General features: G+C 52.9%; 1 protein-coding gene across 1 annotated transcript; it reads right to left on the bottom strand.

Moving 5' to 3' along the window:
• Positions 1-13,122: 13,122 nt before the first annotated feature.
• FGF21 (fibroblast growth factor 21) lies at positions 13,123-14,596 on the bottom strand (the record flags this gene model as incomplete). Its single annotated transcript, XM_081108458.1, has 3 exons — positions 13,123-13,401; positions 13,919-14,022; positions 14,365-14,596. 3 exons carry the CDS (start codon positions 14,594-14,596, stop codon positions 13,123-13,125), a joined length of 615 nt encoding a protein of 204 aa, XP_080964584.1.
• Between the last annotated feature and the right edge of the window lie 441 nt (positions 14,597-15,037).

The following is a 15,037-nucleotide window of genomic DNA, read 5'->3' as shown; positions in this document are numbered from 1 at the left end:
TCTGTTCTATTCAGGAACACCTAGTATCATATAAAAATAGTGGTAATAAAAAGTATTCACTTATGTACTTAACTTCCTTGTTAAAAGAAAAAACAACAATAAGATTAAATTGAACCCTAGCCGGTTTGGCTCAGTGGATGTCGTCCTGTGGACTGGAGGGTCCCAGATTCGATTCAGGTCAAGGGCACATGCCTGGGTTGCGGGCTCAGTCCCCAGTAGGGGGCGTGCGGGAGGCAGCCGATCAATAATTCCCTCTCATTGATGTTTCTCTCTCCCTTCCTCTCTGAAATAAATAAAAACATATTTAAAAGAAAAGATTAAATTGAGGCCCTGACAGGTTTGGCTCCGTGGATAGAGCATCGGCCGGTGAACTGAAGGGTTCTGGGTTCGATTCTGGTCAAGGGCATGTAACTTGATTTCGGGCTTGATCCCCAGTAGGGGGCGTGCAAGAGGCAGCTGATGGATGTTTCTCTCTCATCAATGTTTCTAACTCTCCCTCTCCCTTCCTCTCTGTGAAATCAATAAAATATATTTTAAAAAGAAAAACACGATTAAATTGAGGCTTTCAGAAAAGAGAAAGCTAAAGGGGTTCATCACCACCAAATCAGTATGACAAGAACTGTTTAAGGGATTTCTTAAAGAAGAAAAAAAATATTTGGCCCTGACCAGTTTGGCTCAGTGGATAGAGCGTCGGCCTGCGGACTAAAAGGTCCCAGGTTCGGTTCCGGTCAAGGGCATGTGCTTTGGTTTCCAGCACATCCCCAGTGGGGGGTGTGCAGGAGGCAGCTGATCGATGTTTCTCTCTCATCAATGTTTCTGACTCTCTGTCCCTCTCCCTTCCTCTCTGTAAAGAATCAATAAAATATATTTTTTTAAAAATACTTGCAAATCGTATATCTGAGAAGGCCCTCCCTCCTCTGTTGTGTAGCTGTGTGGATTTGGGCAAAGTGACTCCCTTTCTGGGCCTCATTTTCCCCATCTATAAAATGGAGATATTAACAGCACCTCACTCATAGGCTCATTGGGAGGATTAAATAGGACGGTTGTGCCTGGGACACGGTCCGGGACCAGCTGGCCCTGGGAGCTCTGGACCATTGGGGCTGCCAACAACCCCAGACACTGGAAGTGGGTGTGACTGAGACAGGAGCAGAGGGAACTGGCCCCAGTGTCGTCTCGTTCTCCCTTCTCCACCTGCTCATGGGACGTGGATGCCGGCGTATCAGCTATCGACTGCCGCGTAACAAGTCGCCCCCCAGATCTCACAGCTTCCCATAACAAACATGGACTGTCTCCCATGGTTCCTGAGGGTCTGGATCCAGAGCGGCTTCGCCAGGTGGTTCTGCCTCCGGCTTCCTCATGAGGCTCAGGCAAGCGTAACCAGGACCGAAACCACCTGGAGGCTCAACGGGCTAAAGCAGTGGTTCTTTGGCTGCACATGAGAGTCACCTGAGAATCTTTTTAAAGTCCTGATTTCTGGGCCTCGTCCTCCGGAAATTCTGTTCCTTTGTGATGGGGTGGGGGCCACAACATTAGTAACAAAGAAACGGAATTTCTGGAGGATGAGGCCCAGAAATCAGGATTTTAAAAAGATTCCCAGGTGATTCTCATGTGTGCAGCCAAGGTTGAGAACCACTGGGCTAAAGGGTTTCTTTCCAAGTTCACTCACCTGGCTTCACTCACCTGGCTTCACTCACCTGGTTTCACTCACCTGGCTGGAGGTCTCAGTTCCTTGCTGCCAGTTGGCCTCCCCATAGGCAGTTTGGGCATCCTCATGACACAGCAGCTAGTCTCTCCCATAGCAAGTGGTGAGAGAGAGAGAGAGAGAGAGAGAGAGAGAGAGAGAGAGAGGCAGCCATAGTCTTTTAAAAAAATATATTTTTATTGATTTCAGAGAGGAAGAGAGGAGAGATAGAAACACCAAGGATGAGAATCATTGATCGGCTGCCTCCTGCATGCCCCCGCCTGGGGAGCAAGCCCATAACCCGGGCATGTGCCCTTGACTGGAATCGAACCGGAGACTCCTCAATCCATAGGCCGACGCTCTATCCATTGAGCCAAACCAGCTAGGGCTAGCCATAGCCTTTATAACTTACTCTAAGACAGTGGTTCTCAACCTTCTGGCCCTTTAAATACAGTTCCTCATGGGGTGACCCAACCATAAAATTATTTTCGTTGCTACTTCATAACTGTCATGTTGCTACTGTTATGAATTGTAATGTAAATATCTGATATGCAGGATGGTCTTAGACGACCCCTGTGAAAGGGTCGTTCGACTGCCAAAGGGGTTGCGACCCACAGGTTGAGAACCGCTGCTCTAAGCGGTAATACCCCATCGCTACCCCATCGCCTCTTCTATATGCTACGGGTCACACAGGCCAACCTGCGTGCAGTGTGGGAGAGGACGAGGCAGCAAGTGGCTATTAGCAGGTGGGGATTGTTGGGGTTCATCTTGGAGTCCGGCTGCCACCCCCAGGGAGAATTTGGGAGTCGCGTGTTAAGACAGCACAGCTGCCATCAGCCCGGGTTCCGGCCCCTCTGTCCCTCTGCCCCTCTGCCCCTCTGCCGATTGGACTTCACACGAAGGAGAAATAAAACTCCATGGTGGCCCTAACCAGGTTTGGCTCAGTGGATAGAGCGTCGGCCTGTGGACTGAAGGGTCCCAGGTTCGATTCCGGTCAAGAGCATGTACCTTGGTTGTAGGCACATCCCCAGTAGGGGGTGTGCAGGAGGCAGCTGCTCAATGTTTCTCTCTCATCGATGTTTCTAACTCTCTATCCCTCTCCCTTCCTCTCTGTAAAAAATCAATAAAATATTAAAAAAAAAAAAAAAAACTCCGTGGTGGAAGCCACGGGTATTTCAGAGTTTATTTGCCTCAGTGGTTATCTCATACAGGGATCAATGGCCGGAGGGACAGGATGTAGAAGTTTAAACTGAACACGTAGCATTTGGTGACTTTACTGTGTGCCCATGTAACTTTGATAAAGAGAATAAATACCCAAAAAGGAAAATAAACCCTCCCCGCTCAATAGAAGGAAGGAATGGGGGGGAAATAAGGCGCTGATTGAACCCCACACGGATCAAAGATTTCAGTGGAACATGTGACACCATAAAAGAGTGAGAAGTAAACACTAGAAAGTTCCTTTACAACCTGGGTGTGGAGAGAAGCTTTTGAACTCAGAATCCAAAAGCCATTAAAAAAAAACCCCACAGGAGGCTCAAAAAAACCCAAACCAAACGAACACACAGGAGCACTGATACGTTTAAATGCACGACATAGGATCACACACTCTCCCTCTTCCCCTTCCTTCTCTTCCTGAACAATACAGTCCAGAGGCCCTTGGGCGGAGGAGGCCTGGCCAGCTTAGGGATGGGGTGGGACTGTGGCCCCGAAGGGGGGTCAGGACCGTAGAGGGGTGTGGAAGGCATCCACTCACACGGCAGCTGAGCACAGAGGGAAGCTCCCAAGTGGGAGAGGGGAGTGGAAACCCACACTGGGCGAGGAGGGCCTGGGAGAGGGTGGAGGAGGGGATGGGGGACACACAGGGGAATTGATCAAAGAAGCAATTTAAGGAAAATGGATGTCAGATTCCTCACGTCCGGAGAAGGGGGGGGGGTATAAGCACAAAAAGGGAACAAGTTAGAGGTGTTGGACTTGAATTGGATATCGCATTATAAATTCACGGTTTTCAATATACACAAACTAGAGGCCCAGTGCATGAAATCCGTGCACGGGTAGCGTCCCTAGGGCTGGCCTGCGATCAGGGCCTTCCGGCTGCCGGCCCGGGGCCTTCCTTCATTCCGCACCGCACCCTGGTGGTCAGCACATGTCATAGTGAGCAATCAAACTCCCGGTCAAACTCCCAAGGGGACACTTTGCATATTAGCCTTTTATATCTCTATAGATAAGCCCTGGTCAGGTAGCTCAGTTGGTTAGAGCGCCCTCTCCCAATACATCAAGGTTGCAGGTTCGATCCCCAGTCAGGGCACATGCAGGAATCGACCAATGAACACATCAATAAGTGGAACAACAAACTGATGTCTCCCTCTCTCTCTCAGATCAATACATAAAAACATATACATAAATAGATATGGAGATCTATAAAGGTACATATACCTAATATGTGTGTGTGTGTGTGTGTGTGTGTGTGTGTGTGTATAGACCTAATATATAGGGGTGTGTATAGATACACTAAGTCCCACAAAATAGGATGGCTAGGCCAAAGGACACATTTACACTGTTATAGATGTTGCCAAATTGCCGCCCAGAATGCCCCCGACCAATCACATTGCCCCTGCCTTGGCTGGCCTGGCGCCAGTGGGTGCCATAGCGTGGACGTCTGGATGGTCATCCGGGTGGTTGTCCGGATGGTCGTTCCACTGTTCAGCTGTTCGGTTGATTTGCATATTATGCTTTTATTATATAGGATATTTATTGATTTCAGAGAGGAAGGGAAAGGGAGAGAGAGATAGAAACATCAATGATGAGAATCATTGATCGGCTGCCTCCTGTACCCCCCACCCCCTACTGGTGATCGAGCCTGCAACCTGGGCATGTGCCCTTGACCTGAATCGAACCTGGGACCTTTTAGTCTGTAGGCCGATGCTCTATCCACTGAGCCAAACCAGCCAGCCTCAGCTATGAAGGTTACCTCTCCCCTCTGCTTTATGTTTTCTTCCGGAAGTTTATTGCAACTTTTCATGCTATTTCCTGCCTCTGCATTTCTTCTTCCATTTTTTCAGCGACTTGTCTCTCTGGGTGGCCTCCTGGGAAAGACACAGTTCCTGGACTCTCCCTTCAGCTGTTTCTAATCTGCTGTTCGGCTCTTCCGATGACTTTGGCATTTCAGAGACGATTTCATTCCCATGTGTGTTTCATTCCTGCTAGAAGTTCTATTTTGTTCTTTTCAAAACCTGCATGGTCTTTTAATAATGCCTTGGTTTCTCTCATTTCTGATCCTTTAAAAAATGTCTTTAGACATTTGAGTGTGTTTATCTTTTATTTTTTAAAATATATTTTATTGATTTTTTACAGAGAGGAAGGGAGAGGGATAGAGAGTTAGAAACATCGATGAGAGAGAAACATCGATTCAAGCCGCCTCCTGCACACCCCCCACCGGGGATGTGCCCGCAACCAAGGTACATGTCCCTGACCGGAATCGAACCTGGGACCCTTTAGTCCGCAGGCTGACTCTCCATCCACTGAGCCAAACCGGTCAGGGCTCAATTCTTCTTTTTTTAACCCTCACCCAAACATATGTTTTTATTGATTTTGAGAGGGAGAGAGAGAGAGAGAGACTAACATCGATCCGTTGCCTCCCTTATGTGCCCTGACCAGAGACCTAACCCTCAAGTTAGTGCCCTGACGACACCCAACCAATGGAGCCGCGGGGCCAGGGCGCCATGGCGATTCCTGGGCTGGTGGAAGCAGCCGTCACCAGGAACAGCTCACACCCCTGTGGCCCGCAGGCCCTGGGAGGACCGGCCCCGCAGGGCAGAACTCAGACCTTCACCCGTGGGACTCGGGCAGCGCTGACTCCCAGGGCGGCCTGGTGTCTGGGGACGGTGCCCCTGCCGAAGGGGGCGCAGGGCTGAGCGAGCAGTGGCTGCTGGCCAGGCGCAGGCTGGACGGGAGGCGGAAAGAAGGCCTTGTGTCCCACCGCCTGCCTCCCGGGCTCCTAACGGGCCTCCCCGTCCCTGTCCCCTCTCGTTGGCCAGCAAAGGGCGCCGCAGAATTGGAAGGCGAGCCTCGCGCAGAAGAGAAAGCAGCTGCCTCCCCTGAACAGGCAGGGGCCGTGCCCGGCCTGGGTGCGCCCTAGAGCCTCACCCTTCCCGGCGTTCTGCAGAGCAGACCCCAAAGCAGACAGCTGCTGAGCGACCTGGCCACCCGGGCTGGGGACGTGAGGTGACTCTGGGCAGGTGACGTAGGATAGAACTGTACACGGGAAACCTACGGAGTTTTATTAACCCCAAGGGCACCCCGACACATGCAATAAAAGCATGACGCTTAGGACATGTTCTCCAGGCCCTGCTATAAAGATAGGACGCTGAAAAAAAAAAAAAAAAAAAGATCGGACACTGAGAAAACAGATATGAGATAACTCAGGATTGTCAGAACCAACTTCCTAAGTCAGGTGATCATGAGACTGTTTAATGGGGGGGGGGGGCGGGACACACACAAAAATCAACAACAGCCCTAACCGGTGTGGCTCAGTGGATAGAGCGTCGGCCTGCGGACTGAAGGGTCCCAGGTTCAATTCCCGTCAAGGGCAGGTACCTTAGTTGCGGCACATCCCCAGTGGGGGATGTACAGGAGGCAGCTGATCGATGTTTCTAACTCTCTATCCCGCTCCGTTCCTCTCTGTAAAAAACCGATAAACTATATTAAAACAACAACAGCAACGGGTCTCCTCCTGGAACTGGGTGAGACTCCCCTGGGGAGGGACCCAGGGCCGAACCTTCAACCATCAAACTGCAAACCTCATCTCACCTGGTGGATGAGCAAAGCCCAACTACTAAGACAAATCTTCCCTAAAAGAACTCTATTCTGGGTGAGAAAGATCCCAGGGAAGAGGAAGAAGCAGGCTCTGGCTGGTGTGGCTCGGTTGGGGGGAGTGGGTGTCCTCCCAGGCCCCGCAAGGTTGTGGTTGGATTCCTGGTCAGGACGCATGCCTGGGGGCAGCCTCGGTCCCGCCCGGGGTGTGCAGGAGGCAGCTGATCCATCGACGTTTGTGCCCTCGCGTCCATGTTTCTCTCTTCGCCCTTTCTCTCTCCCTGAAAATCAGTAAAAACATTAAAAAAAATATGATCAAGATTATATTACCGGCCAGACCAGCATGGCTCAGTGGTTGAGTGTCGACCTATGAACCAGGAGGTCCCGGTTCAATTCTCCGTCAGGTCACATGCCCAGTAGGGGGCGTGCAGGAGGCAGCCGATCAATGATTCTCTCTCCTCATTGATGTTTCTCTCTCTCTCCCTCTCCCTTCCTCTCTGAAATCAATAAAAATATATTTTTTAAAAAGGATTATATTACTGGTTTTCTTCTATTCAAGGCACTTTCTCTCCGTGTACTGGTATTTTTTTCAAGTTTTTTTTTTTAAAGGGACTATTGTTGTTTTTTTAAAAAATATATTTTATTGATTTTTTTCACAGAGAGGAAGGGAGAGGGATAGAGAGTTAGAAACATCGATGAGAGAGAAACATCGATCAGCTGCCTCCTGCACATCCCCTACTGGGGATGTGCCAGCAACCAAGGTACATGCCCTTGACCGGAATCGAACCTGGGACCCTTTAGTCCGCAGGCCGACACTCTATCCACTGAGCCAAACCTGTCAGGGCTATTGTTGTTGTTTTTTTTTAATATATTTCTTTATTGATTTCAGAGAGGAAGGAAGAGGGAGAGAGAGAGATAGAAACACCAATGATAAAAGAGAATCATTGATTGGCTGCCTCCTGCATGCCCCCTGTTGGGGATCAAGCCCGCAACCCGGGCATGTGCCCTTGGCCGGAATCAAACCTGGGACCCTTCGGTCCGCAGGCCAACGCTCTATGCATTGAGCCAATAGGGCTCAAGTTTTTTTTTTCCCAATTACAATTGACATACAAGATTATACTAATTTTAGGTAGATGCCGTAGTTATCAGACATTTGTATGACCTATGAGGTGATCACCCTGATACGTGCCCCTCTGACGCCATTCACAGTCCTTACAACATGAGTGACCGTGTGCCCGACGGGTGCCTCATGTCCCCGTGACTGCCTTTACGACCGGCAATCTGTGCTTCCTAATCCCTCCACTCAAGGCACCTGTAGAGGAGTCTGCGATACCAGACTGTTAAAAGTTCATTGATTAAACCTACCATCCATGTGCAAGTGTTTGGGGGAATCTAGGATTGTGAAATTCGTGGCTTGCTATTTTTAGCCGTGGAATGAGTCAGTGAGTGATCAGAGGAAAGTTGATGGTTTAGAAGTTAATTAATCATTACCCCGAAAACAAATAGTTGTGAATAGCTGTGTGCATACACAGAAGCTCTTCCCACATGAGGAGATTTCATCATCATCTTTTCAACAAACGGTGCTGGGAAAACTGGGTACCCGCCTGCAAAAGGGCAAGGGGGGGTCCTCGCCGGTTTGGCTCAGGGGAGAGAGCGTTGGCCTGCGGAGTGAAGGGTCCCCCGGTTCGATTCAGGTCCAGGGCACGTACCTTGGTTGCAGGCTCAATTCCAGGCCATGGTCTGGGCAAGTGTGGGAGGCATCAGTGTGTCTCTCTCACATCGATGTTCCACTCCCTTCCACTCTTTCTAAAAATCAATTTAGCCCTAACTGGTTTGGCTCGGTGGATAGAGCGTCAGCCTGCGGACTGAAGGGTCCCAGGTTCTATTCCGGTCAAGGGCATGTACCTGGGTTGCGGGCACATCCCCAGTGGGGAGTGTGCAGGAGGCAGCTGATGGATGTTTCTCTCTCATTGATGTTTCTAACTCTCTATCCCTCTCCCTTCCTCTCTGTAAAAAATCAATAAAATATATATTTTTAAAAAATCAATTTAAAAATATCCTCAGGTGAGGATTAACTAACTCACTAACTAAGCAGTGTTTTCAAGTCCGCTTTTTAAAAAAATACATATTTTTATTGATTTCAGAGAGGGAGAGGGAGAGATAGAAGAAACATCAATGATGAGAGAGAATCATTGATCCGCTGCCTCCTGCACACCCGCTACTGGGGATGGAGCCCACAACCTGGGCATGCGCCCGACTGGGAATTGAACCAGCTGTCTCTGAGCCACACCAGCTGGGCTGATCATATTATTTTTAATCCTCACCGGAGGATATGCTTTTATTGATTTTAGGGAGAGAGAGAGAGACATCGATGTGAGAGAGAAGCATTGAGCAGCCTCCTGTACGTGCCCCCACAGGGGTTCACACCTGAGACTTGAGTATGTGTCCTGACTGGAAATCGAACCCGTGACATTTCAGTGTACCGGCTGATGCTCCAACCAACTCAGTCCCCCCGGCCGGGGCTAAGATGGCACATTTCATGCTGTGTGTATTTGATCATAACTTTTTTTTTTTTAAAGCTCTTGAGCTCTGGCCAGCGTGGCTCTGTGGTTAGAGCATCGGCCCCGGCACGGCGAGGTCACAGGTTCGATTCCTAGTCAAGAGCACATATCTGGGTTGCAGGTTCGATCGCCAGCCCCAGTGGGGGCAAGTGTAGGAGGCAACCAATCGATGTGTCTCTCTCACATCGATCTCTCTCTCTCTCTCTCTCTCTCTCTCTCTCTCCCCCCCTCCCTCCTTCCCTTGGACGCTCTAAACCAGCGGTTCTCAACCTGTGGGTCGCGACCCCTTTGGCGGTCGAACAACCCTTTCACAGGGGTCGCCTAAGACCCTCCTGCACATCAGATATTGACATGACGATTCATCACAGTAGCAACATGACAGTGATGAGGTAGCAACAGAAATAATTTTATGGTTGGGTCCCAGCATGAAGAACTGCATTGAAAGGGCCAGAAGGTTGAGAACCACTGATCTAAGCAATCCACAGAAAAGATGTCCTTGGGGGAGGATTAGCAAGAGAAATAAACACACCAGCAAAGACATGAGCAGATCTGGGACCGTGGTTTTTCGCTGACAGCTCCGGCGGCGGCGGGTGTGGGCCTGGCAGGTGCCACGTGCGCTGTCCCCGGTGAGTTCTGTGACTTTGGATTTTGGACTCAGTCACGACTTCCCCGGTGACATCGGAGCTGAGTGGCGTCTCTCCGGAGACCTTTGCTTTGGCCGGCAGCGCTGGGCCTGTCACTGGTCCAACGGCGCTGCCAGCGGGTCCCCGGCCTCCGCGACCCGGGGTGACTCCGGACCCCCCCCCCCCACACACACACACACACGTGCCCGGTCGGCCCGCTGGTTACATGATTTTTGAACAGAATCACCCTCCCCGGCCAGAGCTCAAGCGGAAACAGGAGGCCCCGCTGAGGTGTGCTGAGTGCAGTTTTGGGGGGAGGTGTGCTGAGTGCAGTTTTGGGGGGAGGTGTGCTGAGTGCAGTTTTGGGGGGAGGTGTGGTTGCTGTTGTTCATCCTCAACATCGATTTTTTTAAAAAAAAATATTTTATTGATTTTTTACAGAGAGGAAGGGAGAGAGATAGAGAGCTAGAAACATCGATGAGAGAGAAACATCGATCAGCTGCCTCCTGCACATCTCCCACTGGGGATGTGCCCGCAACCCAGGCACATGCCCTTGACCGGAATCGAACCTGGGACCTTTCAGTCCGCAGGCCGGCGCTCTATCCACTGAGCCAAACCGGTTTCGGCCTCAACATTAATTTTTAGAGCAAGTGGGAGGGAGAGAGAGAGAGACACAGACAGAGAAACATCGATGTGAGAGAGACACACCCGTTGGCTGCCTCCTGCACGTGACCAGGATGGGCATCGAGCCTGCAACCCAGGTGCGTGCCCTTGACCGGAGCGAACCTGGGACCCTTCAGCCCGCAGGCCGACGCTCTGTCCACTGAGCCACACCGGCGAGGGCTGGTGGGGTGTTTTGTTTTTTATTGCGGCGAGACCCACCTAGCATGTGAACCATGGGAAGTGCAGCTCGGAGGCGGTTAAGCACATTCACACTGTTATCCACTGTAACGCCTTCTTCGTCCCAAATCGAACCTCTGGGCCAAGAAGCAGCCTCTGCTCCCTGCCCCCCCAGCCCCGGCACCCCCCATCCTACTTCCTAGTTTACGAATGTGCCTGTTGTAGGTGTTTCTTTATAGGGGGGCTCCTAGCCTCTGTCCCTGAGTCTCTGGAGGGTCATCCATGTGCTTCGCGTGTATCAGAACTGCCTTCCCTCCAGGAGAGCAGCATTCCCTCGCTTCCAGGTTCCTGAGAGTTTAACCGAGTCCGGCCCTTAGAGCTTCACCTTGAAACGCGGTCCCAGTCAGGAAACTGCAGGACAGGTCACACTTTCCATGCTCCGTTTCATTTCTCTCTGGAGTTGTTTATTTTTCCCCTCCCCTTCCTTTCCCTTTCCCTATCTTTCTTTTTCCATGGCGGGAGGGGGCGGAGCATCTGGAGATTTCTCTTTCTTCTTTTTGTAAATTTAATATATTTTTATTGATTTCAGAGAGGAAGGGAGAGGGATAGAGAGATAGAAACATCAATGATGAGAGAGAATCGTTGGTTGGCTGCCTCCTGCACGCCCCCTGTTGGGGATCGAGCCTGCAACCCGGGCATGTGCCCTTGACCAGAATCAACCCGGGGCCCTTCAGTCCGCAGGCCAAGCCAAACCAGCTAGGGCCAACCTCTTCTCTTTGACCGGGAATCGATGCTCAACCACTGAGCCATGCCGGCCGGCCAGCCGAACTCTTTTTCCTCTTATCAGCTTATCCATGCATCTCAAAGGGGGTGCAGAGTGGAATTTTTTGGCAGGAGTAACTTGAACTTGGTCTAATTTTGAACTTACAGAAAAGTTTCAAGCCTTGTACAGGGAACCCCGTGTATCTTTACCCAGGTTCCCCAATCCTCACCATCCCCCACCCCCCATTTGCTCTATTGTTCACCCTCTATCTCTCTCTAGATCAGATATTCACATTTCCAGAAACCTTTGAGAAAACATTGGCGATACCATGTCACTTTGTCCCTAAATATCTCACTGTGTATTTGCTAAGGACAAGGGCATTCCTTTCAAGAATCACAATCCGGTGACCGAAATCAGAAAGTGTAAGGTGGACAGAGTCCTCCTATCTACCACTCAAACGCCACCGGTGTCTTAGGAACGTGCGGGGGGGAGGTTCCTCCTCCTGGAATGGCGTCCCAGGGGCTTCTCTCTGGTCTCCGTTCACGCGAGCAGGTCCTCTTTCTCCTTTGTGACCCTGACATTTTCTGAGTCCAGGCCAGGCAGCAAGTCCCCGCATTGGAATTCGCTGGGAGTTTCCTCCCTGTTAGACTCAGGTGAGGCAGCCTGTTTCTTAATCTCCCTGAACCCCACACCCCAAAATCCCCTGTAGGACAAGCAGGAGAGCAGAGGTTCACTGATCTTCCACAAGCCAGCTGACTGAGGAGCCCCACGAACCCCGAAATATAAGTGGTGGGGCCAAGCCAGTACCAGTACAGGGGGGAAGGGAATGTGGATGTTGGAATTCCCCCACCAGCCCTTAGCCCTGGAGGAGGGGCTGCCCTTACAGTCAAGGGCTGGGTGAGAACATGACAACAGCAGCAGCAGTCATACGTCCTGTGTGTGCGTGTGTGACTTCGCAAGCTCCAGTAGTAAAAGACTACGGGAAGAAGGAATGTGCTGGTATGTTCTGGGCCCTCAGAGATTAGCATGACTCCATAGAATCTCTTTCTCTCTTTTCTGTTTTTTAAAAAATATATCCCATTGATTTTTTTTTTTTTTTTTTTACAGAGAGGAAAGGAGAGGGATAGAGAGTCAGAAACACCCATGAGAGAGAAACATCGATTGGCCACCTCCTGCATGCCACCCACTGGGGATGTGCCCGCAACCCAGGTACATACCCTTGACCGGAATCGAACCTGGGACCCTTGAGTCCGCAGGCCGACACTCTAGCCACTGAGCCAAACCGATCAGGGCTCTCTCTTTTTTCTTAATTGATTTTTAGAGAGAGAGAGAGAGAGATGCAAGAATCCTTGTCTTAGTTCAGAGGACCAAGAGAAGAGGCCTTCCCATTTCTAAGTGCCAAATGAACCCAGAAAACTACATCTCCCATGAGGCTGTGTGCAGGCAGCGTCATTAAAAAAATACCCCCCCTGCTACCGAGGTTCCTCTGAGAAACAGTTCCACCACACGGACAGGTGGTTGGGATACAGTGAATGGGGATAAGTTCTGTGCTGTCTAAGGGCAGGGGTAGTCCCGGGTCCCTGGGGACACCTTAGGGGAGCAGAAAACGGGGGCCCAGGGGGAGGCTGGGGCTTTCTCGCATCCTTCCAGCAATAGGGGGGAGCAGGGGCTTTGGGGTTCGCCGGGAGACAGGGAGGCAGCTCCCATTCCCGACCTCCAACACACATGCTCACGCGGACCCTTCTTTCAGACTCTTTATTGTTCCAAGTAAGAAAAGTAAAAATATAAATAAGATAAATAAGCCAATAAATAAGGAGGAGACCCAGCCATCCACAGCCAGCAGCCTCAGGACGTGTAGCTGGGGCTGTGGCCCTGCGACGATGGCCACACCATGCTCAGGGGGTCTGAGGAGCCCACGTCGGGCGGGGCCGGGGCCAGGCCCCCGGGCGGCTCCGGGGGCGCTGGGGGCAGGCCGGGCAGCGGCAGGAAGCGGGCGGGCCCCCAGGGAGGCAGGTCGCCCTGGGGCAGGCGGAGGGGCAGGCCTCGGGCCTCGGACCGGTAGACGTTGTAGCCGTCCTCCAGGAGCAGCTCCCGGAAGCTGCAGGCCTCGGGGTCGAAGCGGAGCTGAGGGCACAGGAACGAGATCAGAGCCACGGCCACGCCTCCGGCTGCAGGACCCGGGGTCCGGCCTCCCACCCCGGCCTCGAGGACACCCCTACAGGGTCCTGCAAGGCCCACTTCCGGACCCCACTTCACAAAGACCGCCATTCCAGCCCAGGGGACAGCTGAGGCGTCCCCAGACCAAGCCGGGAGTCTGGCTGCCCCCTAAGGTCACGGTCACTGCACGGCCAGGAGCCGGTGGGGTCAGCAAGGGTTAAGGGACGCAAGCCTCCGTGTCTCGTTCACAGGCCTCGTGACTTGGGGCCACGGTATCCGTCCCTGCCTGAGCCTCAGTTTCCCCTTCTTGCAAACATGGATAACAACAGCCCGGCTTCATGGGTTTCGGGGGGCGGGGCGGGGGTCCGGCCCTGAAGCAAGCGCAGAACCCCGCCTCGCCCGGGCCACCAGTGCCAGAGGTGGTCCCGCATGGTGACCCGGGGGGAGGAAGGACTGGGTCCCAGGAGGGTGTCCGGAAACTCACCGATCCGTACAGTGTCCCATCCGGCCCCTGGCACAGGAACCTGGATGTCTTGACTCCCAAGATTTGGATTACCCCTGGCTTTAGGGCCTTCAGCTCCAAGAGACCTGAGGAAAGAGAGTGGTCAGAGACTCAGATGGCCTTTGCCCAGCCCCTCCTCCCTCAGACCCAGGGGTCCAGGCCCCCAGCCCCTCCTCCCTCAGACCCAGGGGTCCAGGCCCCCAGCCCCTCCTCCCTCAGACCCAGGAGTCCAGGCCCCCAGCCCCTCCTCCCTCAGACCCAGGAGTCCAGGCCCCCAGCCCCTCCTCCCTCGGACCCAGGGGTCCAGGCCCCCAGCCCCTCCTCCCTCGGACCCAGGGGTCCAGGCCCCAGCCCCTCCTCCCTCAGACCCAGGGGTCCAGGCCCCCAGCCCCTCCTCCCTCAGACCCTGGCCCTGCCCCCACACTCACTTTCGGGACTCCTGCGGGCAGATCCCACCACGGAGCCATCAGCCCTGATCTCCAGGTGGGCCTCTGTCTCCTGGGCATCATCTGTGTAGAGGTACCGCTGCCTCACTTGGCCCCCAAATTGGAGGAGGGGGCTGGAGTCCGGGATGGGGAGTGCCTGGCCGGCTCCCAGCAGGACAGCCAGCACAGGGACCCACAGTCCTGGGACCCGGAACCAGGCCCTGACCCAGCCCATCAACGGCTCAGTCCTCAGGTGAGGTCGCAGCCCGCAGTCGGAATCACGGAAGGGTCCGGACTCTGTTTCAGACCCGGGGCGTCCGGCAGAGCGACGGCCGCACTGCTGCTCAGGTTCTGCAGCGCCTGCGTCCTCCTTGCACGTGGATTCCCAGACCGTGGGACAACCGAGGCTCTTGGGAGAGATGCCGAAGCTCCAGGATTTATATCCAAACAGACCCGCCCAGTCACCTTCTCTACGCCTGACCTGTGATATCTGACCCACTTGGCAGGAGCACGGATTCCACCGTGGCCAGGTCAGCCTGAACGGGTGATGCAACCAGGCTGGGGGTCCTTCCAACCGGGAGCCTGGACTCCTGGGTCTGAGGGAGGAGGGGCTGGGGGCCTGGACCCCTGGGTCTGAGGGAGGAGGGGCTGGGGGCCTGGACCCCTGGGTCTGAGG

Source organism: Myotis nattereri (assembly GCF_964212035.1).
Source record: "Myotis nattereri genome assembly, chromosome: 15".
NCBI lineage: Eukaryota > Metazoa > Chordata > Mammalia > Chiroptera > Vespertilionidae > Myotis > Myotis nattereri.
Note: the sequence above shows the minus strand (reverse complement) of the source record. Positions and strands in the feature narration are given on the sequence as shown.